Genomic DNA, 14,981 nt, shown 5'->3' with positions numbered 1-14,981 from the left:
AGAAACTCACGGTATCAAACTCAGGCAACTTGAGGTGCCCGGCTTTCGACTTTCACGCAAAGTACCACACGTACCAGGACTATTTCATTCGAAATTTATCAGTTTTTCATCAAAAAATCACTTTGGAATCACTTTCTTATCATACAAATGATAATAAGCAATAAATAAGACCTTAATAAGCAGTTATACTTACATTTTCGCTCAGTTGAGCCATGGTTGCGGATGTGGGGAAGAAGAGGGAAATGATTGGTGGTGGGAGGTGTGGTGTGTAAGTGTACTGAAAAAGGTGATGTGGAATGAAATTTTCTGTTTGTGTAGGTAACAGGGTCGCTTGGAAGTCACATGATCAAACTGCTTATTAAGCAGTTTTCGTTCCACGCGACCCGAAAAAGCAGCACAGCTGATCTGCAACCACCACCCCTCCACCCCCCCCTGCATGTGCTGGGTCCACGGTGGTTGACGGTGGCGAAAAGAAGGGATTTGCATTTTGCATCCTGCATTGGGCAGGGAGGAATTCAGTCTGTGAACCCAGTGGTGTGGTTGTTGGGTTTTGTTTTTTTTTTTGACTCAATCGGGGTTTTTTTCTTAGGAATTGGGGAAGGTTTTTTTGGATGATGCCCTAGGGCTTGATGAGGGTTGGAACTTATTCATTATGATTTGGGGGTGTCGTAGTGATTAAGGTATTGAGTACACGCTTCATCTATCATACTTTACATGGTAATCATCATGGTCAAGGTCAAGTCTCGACAATACGAGGCAGAAGTGGGAGATAAAACAGTCCTGGTGTACACCAACTCATTGAAGTGGCAGATTTCTCCGATTTGGAGAAAAAAGAGCAGGGGTGCATTGGAACTTAAGGTTTCGCTGGGGCTGCTTCGTTCTGACAAATTGTTCCATCCACGGCTTCTTTTTTTACCATATTGTACACTCAATCTTTACCTTACTCTTCTCACTGCCGGCTGTTCTGCATGGAACCGTTGCCGTTATTAATATAAATTGGGACTGTAGCTTGGTGGTGGGTTGAGTGTCGTGCAGCTGCTGTGCATGCGCTACTGTCAATTGGGAATGTCGGGGGAGGAGAGGGTGTATTTTACTGTATTGTGGTATTGGTACCTGTTTTGAGACGGAGGTTGTATAAGGTAGCACCGTGTACTGGCAAAGGCTCGGTTTGATTGAGCAGAACATATTGATATGGTTGAAAGAGGACTCGGTTGTGAAAGCTCTTTTTAAGTTATGTCGCAATTGCTCTTCTTCTGTTCGGTTCATCTTGGAATTAGTATGTTGATGTTCAGATTGAAAGTTGTCAACCGTATAGATTCAATTGCTCCCACCGAGAGAGACGAAGCTGTCGGCGTGAAGTAGTACTGATAATATCAACGAATTGTCCGCAGTCCAGGTCTTAGCAATGATAATGAGCAAGAGGTGATCGTCTATACCAGATAGAAAGTTAAGAACCGGTGCGGGAACTGTCGAGGTAAATTCGAGTTAACAAACAAGGTATGATCCACTACTATACGGATGCATCCATACATACATATCATACCACCAAGCCTTGCGCTGATATCATCTTGGCCCAGCAGGTCAGCTTCCAGACTCCTGGGTACAGCACAACAAACAAACTCTGTTGCACTCAGCCACATTCCAGGTGTCCGGGAATAAGAAAAAGCAACAGGCAGGAGGTGTTGTCTGTCACCACACAAGACAGTCGGAATTGCTAGCAGAGTTCCCCGCCAAGCTTAAGAGGATTAAGGAAAGAGAGCCGGGTGGTCGAGACGGGGGTTTCGGGCAGTGTTTCCCGAGTGGGTGTCACGGCATTACTCCGTCTAGCAGCTCTGGTTGATTGCCTAGTAGAGTCTAGGGGCGTACGGGAGGAGTTTAGTCTTCACAGAGGCTAGGCTAGGACCCAAGCGCCCCGTCGCCTCGGTTCGCCCGCCCGCTAGATTAGCCTACTTGTAGTTCAAGGTTGCTGGATTCTTGGGCTTGCAGGAGCAGCAGCAACTTACCAAGACTTCCGGTTCGCTTGGTCTCCATCCCGTACCTTGCTTACATACCGTCTGTCTGGCACTGCACTCACTGCGTAGTCTGTCTCTCTTCCCCCTTCGGCACGGATCGTGAATATCTCTCTTCCTGTGGTCGATACCACCGCTTTTCGAATTGTCCAGACTCCAGAGTATGTCATGGGTTACTTACTGAATTTGAAGCTGAAGCATTAGAATGAACATTTCTTATCGCTCATGAGTTATTATTATGACAGTGTCCCTAACAGGCCTGTTTGCTGCTTCTCATCTGACATTGCTTATATGACGTCTAGGTGTATCTCGAGTAAGTATGAAGAATCACCAGACACCGTATCTGCTGCAAGTCTATACGTAACAGTTCCCAGTGCCAAATATCTGGATAAAATGTGAAGGGTAAATTTAAACTCATGTCTTCTCAAATACTAGGATAGAAAAATAACCGCAAGCCAGCAACGAATTAGCCATGTGCTACGCATACCCCTACCTACTCTCCGTCCCCTTAGCCTCCTGCCACATTTGCAACTTAACACTTTTACTTTTACGCTCTCGTTACTTGACTTGACTTTTACTTTACATACTCTTACCCACCTCCCCCTCTTGCTCCTCCGTTTCCCCCCTCCCTGCCAGAAAGGTTTGTTCGGCTTCTTATTTATCATTTGGCTCGCGCTGCAGTGGCCGTCGTTGCCTGCCTGATTTGTTTATCTCTGCTCTTTCTCGCTTTTTCTCTTTCCTCTGGCGGCCACCTCAATTCATTACTACCACCCACCCACCCTTCCCTCCTCTTCACTTTCTTCCCTCCTCTACTACAACTCTACAACTACTTTCTCTTTCACCACCACCACCACCACCACTACTGCCACTACAAAACATCGCGCCCTTTCTAATCCCTTCCGTGGCTTTTCGTACGCCTCGACCACGCCCGATCCACACGATCTGACCGCCCTTCAGCCAATCAGTCGTGGTCTTCGGCTGCGACCCTACCAAGAGCTCACCGTCTTGCCGGGTGTCCCAAGTCTACGGTTTCGGGTCACGCCCGTGCGACCTGCCAATACTTAATCGTGGTTCCCGCTTTTTCTGTTCTATCTGGCACCCACTCGGTTCGATCAACAACATCCAACACCTTCCACCTCCACCCTCCACCCCTGGTCCCAGTCGCCCAACAACCACTTTATCATACTCGGATCGATCATCTCAAACCCGCCTGTCCCGATTCCGCAACTCGACTGTTCAGCACTTGGGATAATATGAATAGAACATTTTGCATCGAGGCGTGGCGCAGAGATTGAGTTCCTTCATACTGCAAGGAAAACGATAACCTTCCATTCATATCACCGACTTGGTTCACCACAATATTAGCCAGTCTCGTCCTCATTAGACTGTGCGCCTTTTCGACATGTCGACACAACAGAGTTCCGACCTGTTCAGCGAAGGCAAGCATGAGGGTTTCTCCAAATATGTTAAACGTATAAGAACCGCCATGAGGAGGACCTCTACCATCAAGGCATTTCCGTCGCCCGGTATACAGGTTGCTACTGAGGTACCCGCGTCCAGTCAGAACGCTACGTACGTCCGACCTCTCCTTTCCCCTTATAATTGCCAACATCGCCGTAATACTTACTTCAGGCCAGCCTGACAGCTACTCCTCTCCCACCTGCCACCAGTGTGTCCCCCAATTTGACCGTACTCCACAATTGGGGAGTCATCCAAGAACAGAAGGCGCGCGGCTTGTTCGCAAAGTATGGATTAGCCATCGAGCCGGGAGAATGGAAGGCGCCTAGCGACATGACCGTGCAGCGAGTGGTGAGGCCGATCCGTATGCGAGTCCGCCGTACCTGCCACCGCTGCCAGACCATCTTCGGGCCCAACAAAGCTTGCGTCAATTGTCAACATGTTCGCTGCACAAGCTGCCCGCGGGACCCCATTGCGAAGCCCGACGACAAACAGGCACAGACTGAAGCTGCACTCCAAACCCTCCTGTCGCAAAAGACGCCTGAGATTGCCCCGGCGCCGCGCCAATCCAAAGAACCTCGCCTAACCTTACCCTCACGTACCGGTGGCCAGGATTTGGTCCATAGTCCACCTCGCCAGAGAATTCGGCGAACTTGCCACCGCTGCAACACCGTTTTCACTGCAGATGCTATGGAATGCACTACTTGCCAACACATTCGCTGTACTCTGTGCCCTCGCGAGCCGTACGTTGCGCTATTTCCACTCATCGGAGCTATGCTAACAAGATGTAGGGCGAAGCTTAACAAGTACCCGAATGGTTATCCCGGAGACGCTGAGCCTCCCTCGGAACTACCTGCGCGGACATGGAAGAAGCCCCGACAACGGGTTCGATACTACTGTCACCGCTGCAACAACCTACTACAACCGCGAGAAACCATTTGCTCCCATTGCGGGCAAGAGAAATGTGACGAGACCATACGAGATCCGTAAGTTACTGAAGCGGTTGCTCATAAGCAAGCACGTGTTGATCCGTTCATTGCAGGAAACGTAGAGAAAGGCCAGAACCCGACCCTGAGATATCGAAACGAGTCGAAGAACGATTGGCGCATGTGAAGATAGTGAGCACGGGATCAATGGAATGTTGAAACGATCATTGTTAATTCACCCCACGATTCACGGCCCTAGTAAAATGCTCAACGAGTTCTCTCTTTTTCCCTCACCAGAGCCTGTTCAGCCCATCATTGGTAGTAATTTGTGCATCTTGACGCCTCCATCAGGATTATTTGCCCCCTGTGCAAAGCCTGTGGATATGCGCTTACGATGGTAATTCTGCAGCAATGAACCAAACCCACGATGTTACATCGCCGGACTCGCCACGAAATTAGGTCCTGGCAATTTCCCTCTTCAAGATACCCTTTTTGGCCGAGGCATTACGTGCTTCTAGACTCAAATTCATTTCTAAAGGTTCAGATGGCGAGTCAGGTGTGATCCGCAATCGAGAAACTGCATGTTAGAGCGTTAGCCGAAGCCGGACTAGAGTGATGGAGTGACGGAGGGTCTAACCACAACCGCGGGCTGCTGCAATCAAACCTAAATAAAGTGTGTGCCACGGCGATGATTGACAGGACCCGCAATGGTGTTGAAGATGGAGAAAGTCGAGCCAATGATCGAGCCAGGCTGGAAGAAACTGCATCTGTCCTTGGATGTAATCTAAATCGTATATTGAGGCCACCCAGTCTAGAATCGGGGGCACGCTGAGTAATGATTAGAGAGGGCTCCACTGGGCCCCGCTGGGTTGGATTCAGTTCCCGGCGGTTTGATGAACGTGTCATCCCATGCCTCGGTCAGTGAAAGGGGGTGTTCTCTTTACATTGTAATGCTGGAGCTATCGCATCAAGTGATTGTGAAACTGCGTGGTGACTACGCAGCCGTTTGCATTCAAGTCAGTATACCTGTACATACAGAACATAGACCTCCAGGGTAGATACAACCTGATAAGCAGGTAGCAAGTCCCGAATCATCCGAAACCACATGGTGCAGTCAGATAGAAATCATGCAACCAAGACCCTGTCACTGTCACAAACCTGGCTAAATAATACCGTACATTATATGTCTAGCATCTGGTAGTTAGTATCGTAATCCTCTAACGCCGCTTGCCTCCCTAATCCCTCAACCCTCCTCCAGAGATATATGAATTTCACTCAGAGACATCGACCATTAACTTGGATCAATTTATTTTGGGCCATATCGAAAATCTCCGACAAAACTCCGTCCAACGTCCCTGCACTCGGCCGGAACTCTAGGACGGGGGTTAGAACGGGGAGCCGAGGGGTTGAAGAACGGTAGACTAGTTAAGTTACCTAAAAGCTAGACTAGAACCCAACCCGCCGGCGCGCACGGATCAATTTCTTTTCATGGATCTATGAGTACGTTTACCGTAATGCAGATTTCCAATTTGGAGTCCTCCGTAAGTAAGTTTGGGGTTTTGGGGTTCGGGGGTTGATGTTCGGTGGAGGGTAATTTGCATTCACTGTATAGTCATGCCTAGGCTAGGAGTTGCTGCCGGTGATGGTGTTGGTGGTGGTGGTGGTAGTTACGGGGTAGGTAAATACTGTTGTTTTTGCTTCTTGCGTTTCTTGAGGTAGGATCGTTGGTTGCTGGAGGGTTGCGTGTAGGAGAGGGGGAGGTTGCGCCCTGCCAGCGCATTTACGCCACGTTCTCCGGGGGGGAAGAGGGGGGGGAGGTGTCGAGGTTTGTTTGTGTTCGAGTATTTAATATACACTGTATTCATATGCCTATACAAAACTGCGATGGTGTTGAGACCTAGGCATTACCTTGTTCATTAATCTGTATTCAGTACTCGGCTGACCTCGAGATCATTACCTACCTGTACAGCCTGGAGGGGTTGACGTCGACTTTCTTGGCGAGTTGGGAACTACATCATCATCATCATCATCATCATCATCGACCCTGAAAAGGGATTATGCAGTAAGCAGTATGTAGTTACCTAAGGTGGTACAGTACAGTACATGTACACTGCAATTGAAGAAACCTGGAATCGAGGATCATTGATTCTTATGGCGGTGGATACCGAAACCGGGTTCCCCGCGTCTGACGTGCCAAGATCTCAATGGGGTATGAGCTGAGGTATGACTGCACTGCCAGTGCCGGGCACCTCATGCCACTTGTACCAGGTTACGACATAGTATGGTACTGTACATACTGAGAATGTAGACGTGGCAGGTTGAGGGGCTCTGGGAGTTGGATTGGTGTGAGGGAAGGTGGATTGGGCTTGTGGCGTTGTCTGCTATAGTTACCTGCTATATGATGGTGAAACGGGGTTTTCATTGAAGAAGATAAGTCCATTGGGTGGGTGAGTTCCCTGGTTCTTGGGATGAGGGTTAATGGCTTTTTTCTCTGGTTGATACTTGGGTTGAAGGCGATGTACTCATACCAGGTGCTTAGATACTCGTGGACCGGTGGTGGTGGTCTGATGGGTGACTACACGTCAGTAGCTGAAGGTTTCCTCTGGTGGGCTGCAACTAGGGTCTATATTTGGGTCTTTTATGTAGTCAATTCAAAGTTCTGTCCCGAGTCTGCTGCTTTGAACCGGGGAGCAAACGCATGTGGCTCGGGGAAGTCGGTTCCTGGTAATTATTCTCCGATAAGGGGGGTTGTGTCTACCAAGAGATGGGTTGTCACTGGTTGAGTGGTGACATTTGGGTCGAAAGACAACTTTAGCTGCATAAGTAGATTGCTCGGGCGGGAGATGTAGACTCCAAAGGTAGTTTGTGCTTTGTCCTTGTAGTCCTCTGGTGAGCTTGGGTGAGCTGATTCGGAACTACATGGTCGGTATCGCCCAGTGCTTGATACTGTAGGCCTCTTCGCTGCCCACTGCTACACCTATTGAGGACAAGTACACCAAATAAGAAACAGTGTCCCCGCTCTGCACTCCCGGATTCAGCAATACTCCCGCAAAGACACCCAAGCACCAAACTACTTCAGCAGTGACAGCCCGCCGGATCGGCCTCCCGACGGTTCGTATCCAGTCAAAGCTTAACGAGTGCCAACAGGCGACAGTGGCGTCCGTGGAACCTGGATCCCGGAGTGCCGCCTGCTCGAATCCTGCCGCTTCTTTGGGCTGGTAGCAGAGGGGTCGGTCGTGTCCGGGCGGAGCAAGTTGGGATTCGGGAACGGGAACGGAGTAGGAGCAGGAGCAGGACGCCCGAAACAGAGTGAGACCGAGAAGGATGAGAAGCGAGGACAAGTGGCGTGTCGCATTGCGGTGTTGTTCGGGCCACAGAGTTGTGTAACCTCTGGTTTCTTGAAGAATTCTCTTGCCCCCTGCACGAAAGACTTAGCTACCACTGACATGATGGATCGTTTGGGATAGTTGATTGGTTGAGTCTCGTTTAGAAGTGGGAGATAGCGGTACCCTGTTGGTGATCATACTTGGGCAATATCTCAGATTTATCACTTGTGTCGAAGAGATGACACATCTGGCGGTGCAGCTTCTTTCTCGTGGAAGGCTGTATCCCTCTGACCGGTCCGATCCGTGGATGATCCGCGGGACTGGCGATGGATGCACTACTGAGGATCTTCGCGTGGATTTAGCAAGATCATGCATTGGCTGCTTAGAGGGCATTGACTGTGAGGTTTGCGGGGGCTCTAGGCTTGCAGTCTGGATGTAGTCACTAGGCAGTATACGTCTGAGTCAGATGAGGTTTGCTTTTTCTTGCGCACCTTTACAAATGTGCACTCGATTAAGTGTATATTGGTATCAACTCTGTAATATTCTCGTCTAGCCGGTCATCAAATCCAAGGAAATCGATACAATGGGGTCAATATGCGTCCAGCCGAACAAGGTAGAAATTGGATGGCCCACCAAGGTTTGAATTCCTCAATGAAACAGGAGCATCTATTGTTAAAGCATGGTAAGACACGGTATACAAAGTAACATTCAAGATAGATTGACACCAGACCCAAACCTGACCAACCGATCATAACTCAGTACAATCCCTGTCAATAGGTAAGAAACCAGATAGGAAAGAACCCCCACCGTTCTTTCCTCACCGCTTCCCAAGGGGATCAACCACTACCTGACTACCCTCCACTGCCTCCACTCTACTCCCTCCCTGCATCACTAATCCCCGAGCATAGCCTTCGAGAAAAACAAAATATGACTGCTCCATTCTCCGTCCCAGCAGATTGGCACCGAATGAGAGCCAGCCCTGCACCCGCTGCTCTTCCTGCCGCATGATTCATGCAGCGGTTGCCTTGCTTACCCAAGAACCAGCGGTCTCCAATTACCTCGAATACGGGGCGGGCGTATGCAAGCCCCGATCATACTCACCCCCTCAGTGATCCTGTTTCCGAGCAAACAAACCTGCAGATCCTTGGGGCGTCTACACGGTACTCTACCGACCGGGGTGTGCTCGAGTGCTGAGTGGAATATGCCCCGGTTGGCATGGACTTTGCTGGAACCGGAGGCGCCACATGTTCCCTCTAGCGCCCTGCGTGTCGTGCCATGTGATTTTCCGGATGGTATGGTTGCAGCTCGTATAACTTACAGGGCAATCAAACCTCGTGAAATTTACAGTTGTACGGGTCTTGTGGCAGGTCGTACGGTGACCGTTTCCAGTACCTGGTTTCATTACTGACAGGGAATCCCAGTCGACATGTTCATGTATTCTAGGGTACACTGAAGCTCTTTGTACAGAAAACCTTGATTCCATGAGAAATATCCATTCAAATTTGCTCAATGGTCTGGTGCCCTCCAGCAACGACATTCAGTCATTCCCCCCATTTCAAGCGCTTTGAAATCGTGCCATCGAACTCATCGCCGGATCGCTTGCGACCGCCAATACAGCTGGGACAGTGAATGTAGAAATAGGAGTGTGGGTGGTATCCAAGGTTTTCCAGGGCATAGTTACTCCCAATGAACTTGGCTTTTTCCCAATCGAGACAATCTTCGCAGAATGCGAGCGGACACCTCGCACAACAGAACAAGAGCCCACCGGCCTCAGATGCCCTTTTCTCGCAACCCGAGCAAACATGATGGGGGCAACTGAAACGAGCCTCGTTCGTGTGCGACTTCATCGAATCCGGCAGACATTCCCAGTGATATGCTCGAGGACAGGTTTTGCAATCCAGAGGTTCGAACCTCTTACAGATCCCACATGTCTACTTCAGTCAGCCAGGATTCTAAATTGTGATGGCCACTGTACTCACGATCTCGTTTGCCATGGACTTCAGTTTTCCAATCCCTGGTGATTTTGGTGTGGTTGGAGATGTGATATGCATGCGCAGATTCTCCTTGCTGACCTCGAAACCCTCAATTTTGATGACCCGCCCTTTGCCAATTCGACGTTCTGCGCGGGCGAAATAGGGCGCGTCGTTTGAAAATGACTGGGACCTAGACAGTTTCTCAACCTTCTGCCCATTAAAGATATTCGTGCGCACCCGCTCCGACACTTCCCACCAGGAAGGGGTGTTCGCGAGGTCCTTGGCCGTGTTCGAGTTGATAGTGCACCTGTCAAGAAGAGATTCGAAACTCCACGACCTCATATCTGCCAAGCTATTTTCTTGGAGACCTTCGCAGGCAATGAGACGCATCGGAGGCGTCTCGTCGATCCCGGTCAGGGTATAGTCATGACCGTTTCCAGCTTCGAAGATGCGCTCCTCTTCAATGATCTTCGATGAAAGATATGACTTCTTGAGCAGGCGGCGGCTCATCTGCTCTTCTAAGGTACCCTTGGAGATAAGCCTGAAGATCCTTACCGGCTGCGTTTGGCCTATACGGTGCACGCGAGATTCAGCCTGTCTCATTACTTGCGGATTCCAATCTTCGTCTAAAAAGATGACCACCGAAGACCCGACCATGTTAAGCCCCTCGCCACCGGCCCGAATCGATACTAGGAAGACCATGAACTGGGGAAGGTTGTTGAAGAGATGGACACAGAGCCTGCGCCAAGCTCGAGAAGTACTTCCGTCAAGCCTGACATGTTCGAAGAGACCGCGTCTCTGCAGGATTCCCAAGAGCTCCTCGCAAATATCAAGAGCCTTGACGAAACATGAAAAGATAACGACCTTCTTCTTTTCGGTGAAGACGAAGTGGCGGACCAACTTGCTCAACGCAAGAAGCTTGCCTGAGCATGACAGGAGGGTGCTAACATGGTCGTCTGAATTTTCTGGGCCGTTGTTCAATAACCAAGGGTGAATGGCACACTTTCAGGCGTGAGTATACTGCATGGATGGCAGGATGCAATGAATGCTTACCTTTCGTAGTTCCATGAGAACATTATCCGATATCTTCCATTTCCGTTTGGCCGCTGGCTTATTAGGATCGAGATTCAATTTATCGATAGGCCAGCCTTCATTGTCTGTACCCAGCATCGATGGCGGCTGCGAGACTTCACCGAGTGCTTCGTCTAGTCCTGTCAGCACTTTCATATACAGAGAGTGTTGTAGCTTCGAAAGCGGCACAGCGAGTGTGACAACCTGCTTGGGTGGCAGATTGATTCCGACTTGCGGAGAGTCCTTCAGTCGTCGCAACATGATGAGGTTGAGAAACCCCTTGATATGAGTTGAGAAGGCAGCATCGGATTTGCCCTCGTTCAGCGAAAATGCGTCCTTGAACAGCTTAGCCGACGACAGTGTGAAAACTTCGGGGAAAAGCCAGTGCAACAGCGACCACACTTCGCCCAAGTTGTTTTGAATCGGAGTACTAAATACCAGGTTTGGTGAGCATGCAAAGGCCAAGATGGACAATATCACTAACCCTGTGAGTATGAGCTTATATTCGGCACGAAGCTTGCCCATAGCCTGTGCCCGCTTGGAGTTGCTGTCCTTGATCCGATGGCCTTCGTCGAGTACAACATACTTCCAGATTGCCACCTTCCGGAACCAGAGGATGTCCGTCATCAACGTCTCGTAGCAGGTGATTAGCACTGTACTTCTGACATCCTCTTTGAAGCAGCCCTCCTTGCCTTGCTTCTTCGAGAAGATCTTCTTTACTATGGCTCTCTGATTGCGGTTCCCATGAAACTTGACGGGAGTGAGGTTCGGAGTCCACTTTGTCATTTCAGTCATCCAAGTATCCAAGACGCTCAGAGGGCAAACAACCAGAAATGGCGCAGGGTTGGTGCAAGACGCTCGTTCACTCTCCGTGACATGTGCAAAGAGCGTCAATGTCTGCAAAGTTTTGCCGAGTCCCATCTCGTCGCCTAGAATTCCACCCATTCCGTTTCGTCGAAGGTACATGAGGAACGAGAGACCGTCAAGCTGGTATGGTTTTAGGGTTGCCCGCAACCTGCAAGGTTAATCAGGGTGTGCAAGGCCCAGGGATTCTTTACTTACCCTCTCGGCTGAGAAGTCAGTTGTTGCTGCTGCTCGATCGTTGGTTGCCCGTGATGTTCAGGATTCCTCAGTACGTCGGGAACATTGTCTAGAAGAGGAAGGATGAGGTCTCTCTTTGCTCGAAGGAAGTTATTTCGACGTCTTTTGATGTCATCGATGACGCTTGTGGGTGTACTTTCTGGATTGAAGGTGCTCTTTTTGCTTCGAAATGGGAGCCCGATGAGAAGGTTTTGGAACCGCGCGGTGTACGACAAGAGCGGGGGCGATTCTCGTTCTGATAGAGTCTGTTAGCTTGCTGATTGCTTAGCATGGCATGAAGGAAGTCTGATCATACCCTGATATCGAGCTGATAGAGGGTTTGAGCTGCCAGTACTGGGTGGAGAGGTAGGGGGTGTCGATATGCATGATGTGGGACTACTGAGCGGTGTCTGAAAGTCGTCCGAGTCGAGGAGATTATCCATGTTGGTGTGAGGGGGGTGGTAGGTCTTTTGATGAAGCTAGTCAACAGGGGTGATTGGATGATGATAGGAATAGTGTGAGGAACTGTTGCTCTGGTGACTCGATGAGGCGGTTGAATTTATATAGTGGTGAGCATATAACACCACTGTTGATTCTGAGTCTTTGGGGTGGGACTTGAGGCGGGTCTGAGGCAGTGTTGCTCCTAGGCATGCTAGTGTTTGGAATGATAAGGTAATTTTGGGGGGTATATTCACAGGGATACGGTGAGGAGGGGGGTTTGATGAGGGCAGGCTACGTTGAGAGTGATAGTGAATGGAGGGTGTCTTAAGGTGGAGGATTAGCAGCATTGTTAGTTTTGTTGTTTGTGGGAGAGTGGCAAGTGAGATAGCCCAACCCGTTTCATCTTCGATGGAAACTATAAGCAGATCAAAAATTTTCTGGTCGAGGAGTCTACTCAATATCTAAACCATGGTAAACTAAAGCGACATCTGAGGAGGGTATACCTGGTAATGATGTGTGAAGTGAGGTTTGCTCGGCTCACTGCGGATTGCGGTTGAGTATGATCTTGTTGTCAATATGAGAGTGCTTTCATTGAGTCGACTATATCGTAGAGTCAGCAGAATTGGTTTATGAAGAGTTCTCAATGTTCTCAAGCATTTTGATGTATACTGGCTGCATAAGAGTATACATCATGTGGGGACCAGCGAGATCAACCACCATAGCAACCAGACTTTGCGTGAAAGAGGCATATCGAAGACGTCTCCGCAACCCACAATATCAAGCAGAAGCCATGCAACAAACAAAGATTTATGTACAAGCCAGTCTAAGCGAGCATGGGAAACCAGGGACCAACAATTCGTCGACACCCGCCATCCCCAAGACATCAAGGCATCAAGGCAGCGCTCTTATCAGGTTGATGGCCGATAAGCACGATCAACATTTTTCTCCAACTACCGTCACCACCACACCTCACCACACCTCGACATACAACCTCCACTTCCACTTCCACTCCCACCCTCGACCATCCTCCATCCACCTCATAGCCTCCTACACTTACCACAAAGCCACAACTTATATCACACCCCACATAAAAAATGACAACCACCCCCAAAAAACAACACATAGCGCACACCCTCCTCCTCCGCGCCCACTCCCCGGACACAGCCACCACCCTCTTCACCGAGCGCATCAAACAGAAACCCCTCTACGTGCGCCCGACCTCCCCAACCCCGGAAGACAACCGCCACCGCCGTCGCCTCCACCGCCTCCGCCGCAAAGACTACTTCCTCCGCCACCAGAAACCCCGGCCCTTGTCCGCGCGGGAGCGCCGCGCCCACCCCGAGGTCTTTGGGGTGCCTTCTACCTCCCGGTCGCGGTCGAAGCATTCCAAGAACAAGAACCAGCCAGAGGGTAAGGGTGATGGTAATGCTGCGGATGCAGGGGAATACAAATACGCCACCTTCAAGGGGTTGAACGCGCTGTGGGTGGAGTATATGCTTTCGGTGCTCGATTTGAAGGACCCGCGAAGCAAGACGGGGTGTGTGGTTACGCCGAGTTCGCATGGGAGTAAATTGGTGAGTTGTGATTATCATGGGGCTGAGGTGGAGGTGGTGCGGAGTCGGTGTGCGAGTCGGGTGGGGTTGAGGGGCATTGTGGTAAGGGATGGGATGTTTGCGTTTACGGTGGTGGGGGAGGGGGATCGAGTGACGCGTGAGTTTTTCTCTTTTGTTCTGGTTTCTTGAGAGGCGTTGGGGGTTGGGTTTGCTAACGTTTTGGTGTTTGGGTAGTGATTCCGAAGGAACATACGGTTTTTCGGTTTGAGTTGCCTTTACCTTCCTCTTCTCCGTCGGGGGGGAAGGATGCGGCTGGGACTGGGGATGCGGCTGGGGAGAGTGAAGGGCAAGCGCAACAGCAACAGAAGAAGCTCGTGTTCGAGTTGCATGGCAGCCAGTTCCAGAATCGGCCGGTCGATCGCGCGAATAAGAAGTTCAAGTGGAGGAATGTGGACTATGTTTGAGATTTGGCCTTGAACTGTCCCTTGTTTTCTGACTAGGGGGCTTGGATTTATGGGGTCATTGGTGGTGCTCGGGGTTTAAGGATAAGGATTATATGCCTGTGCAGTGTAGCTGCGGTTGCTGGGAGATGCTGGAGCATTGAGGGCAGGGCGGGCTTGCTGCTGGCTTACTCGTTGATTCCTGGCCGTGGAAGTAGCATGGCTACAGAGATTGTGTCCACAGGGCTAGCTTCAGCGTTTCTATGCAGCCGTGAACTCGGTAGAGGAGGATGTCGATCTACTGCCTCTGCAGTCACACCCCGGCTGCAAGCACTGCGCTCCGCCAACTAGGCTGGCGCAGAAGTGCTGGCTGGCTTCACGTGACAGGGCACTCCAGCGCAATACCTTATATTGGGCTATACTCCGACGAGGCTCGATGAGCACTCGACAATGCACGTTGCACACGCATATGCACATGCACATGCGCAAAGGTCTACAGAAGTAGGTCTTGACATCGAATAGATCAATCGACACCAGAATCTATCTTCTCATCATAATTATTTGATTTCGTTCATTCATGTTCATTGTAGCTCACATCGAGCACTATCTTTGGTCGAGCATAACTTGTCTCTCGGCCGACCCAGCTCAATCTCGATTCAGCCAGACGCACCTGAGCCAGGCACCTAAGCATCCCAGATGGGGCT

The 14,981-nt window shown here is 50.2% G+C and overlaps 3 protein-coding genes across 3 annotated transcripts; 2 read left to right on the top strand and 1 right to left on the bottom strand.

Moving 5' to 3' along the window:
• Nucleotides 1–3,411: 3,411 nt before the first annotated feature.
• ASPACDRAFT_30244 (uncharacterized protein) lies at nt 3,412–4,612 on the top strand (the record flags this gene model as incomplete). Its single annotated transcript, XM_020199711.1, has 4 exons — nt 3,412–3,581; nt 3,647–4,210; nt 4,259–4,453; nt 4,510–4,612. The coding sequence occupies 4 exons, from the start codon at nt 3,412–3,414 to the stop codon at nt 4,610–4,612; spliced, it is 1,032 nt and encodes a 343-aa protein (XP_020055055.1).
• Nucleotides 4,613–9,260: 4,648 nt separating this feature from the next.
• On the bottom strand, nt 9,261–11,986 carry ASPACDRAFT_30653 (putative nucleosome remodeling complex ATPase subunit (Snf2h); the record flags this gene model as incomplete). Its single annotated transcript, XM_020199750.1, has 6 exons — nt 9,261–9,650; nt 9,690–10,694; nt 10,746–10,802; nt 10,881–11,193; nt 11,248–11,778; nt 11,826–11,986. Coding segments are annotated over 6 exons (2,457 nt in total), but the record flags the coding sequence as incomplete, so codon positions are not given.
• Nucleotides 11,987–13,378: 1,392 nt separating this feature from the next.
• On the top strand, nt 13,379–14,301 carry ASPACDRAFT_30860 (RNase P/RNase MRP complex subunit; the record flags this gene model as incomplete). Its single annotated transcript, XM_020199765.1, has 3 exons — nt 13,379–13,627; nt 13,700–13,994; nt 14,072–14,301. The coding sequence occupies 3 exons, from the start codon at nt 13,379–13,381 to the stop codon at nt 14,299–14,301; spliced, it is 774 nt and encodes a 257-aa protein (XP_020055053.1).
• Nucleotides 14,302–14,981: the final 680 nt, after the last annotated feature.

Source organism: Aspergillus aculeatus, assembly GCF_001890905.1.
Source record: "Aspergillus aculeatus ATCC 16872 unplaced genomic scaffold ASPACscaffold_10, whole genome shotgun sequence".
NCBI lineage: Eukaryota > Fungi > Ascomycota > Eurotiomycetes > Eurotiales > Aspergillaceae > Aspergillus > Aspergillus aculeatus.
The sequence above is the reverse complement of the archived record's forward strand: the minus strand, read 5'-3'. Positions and strand labels throughout refer to the sequence as shown.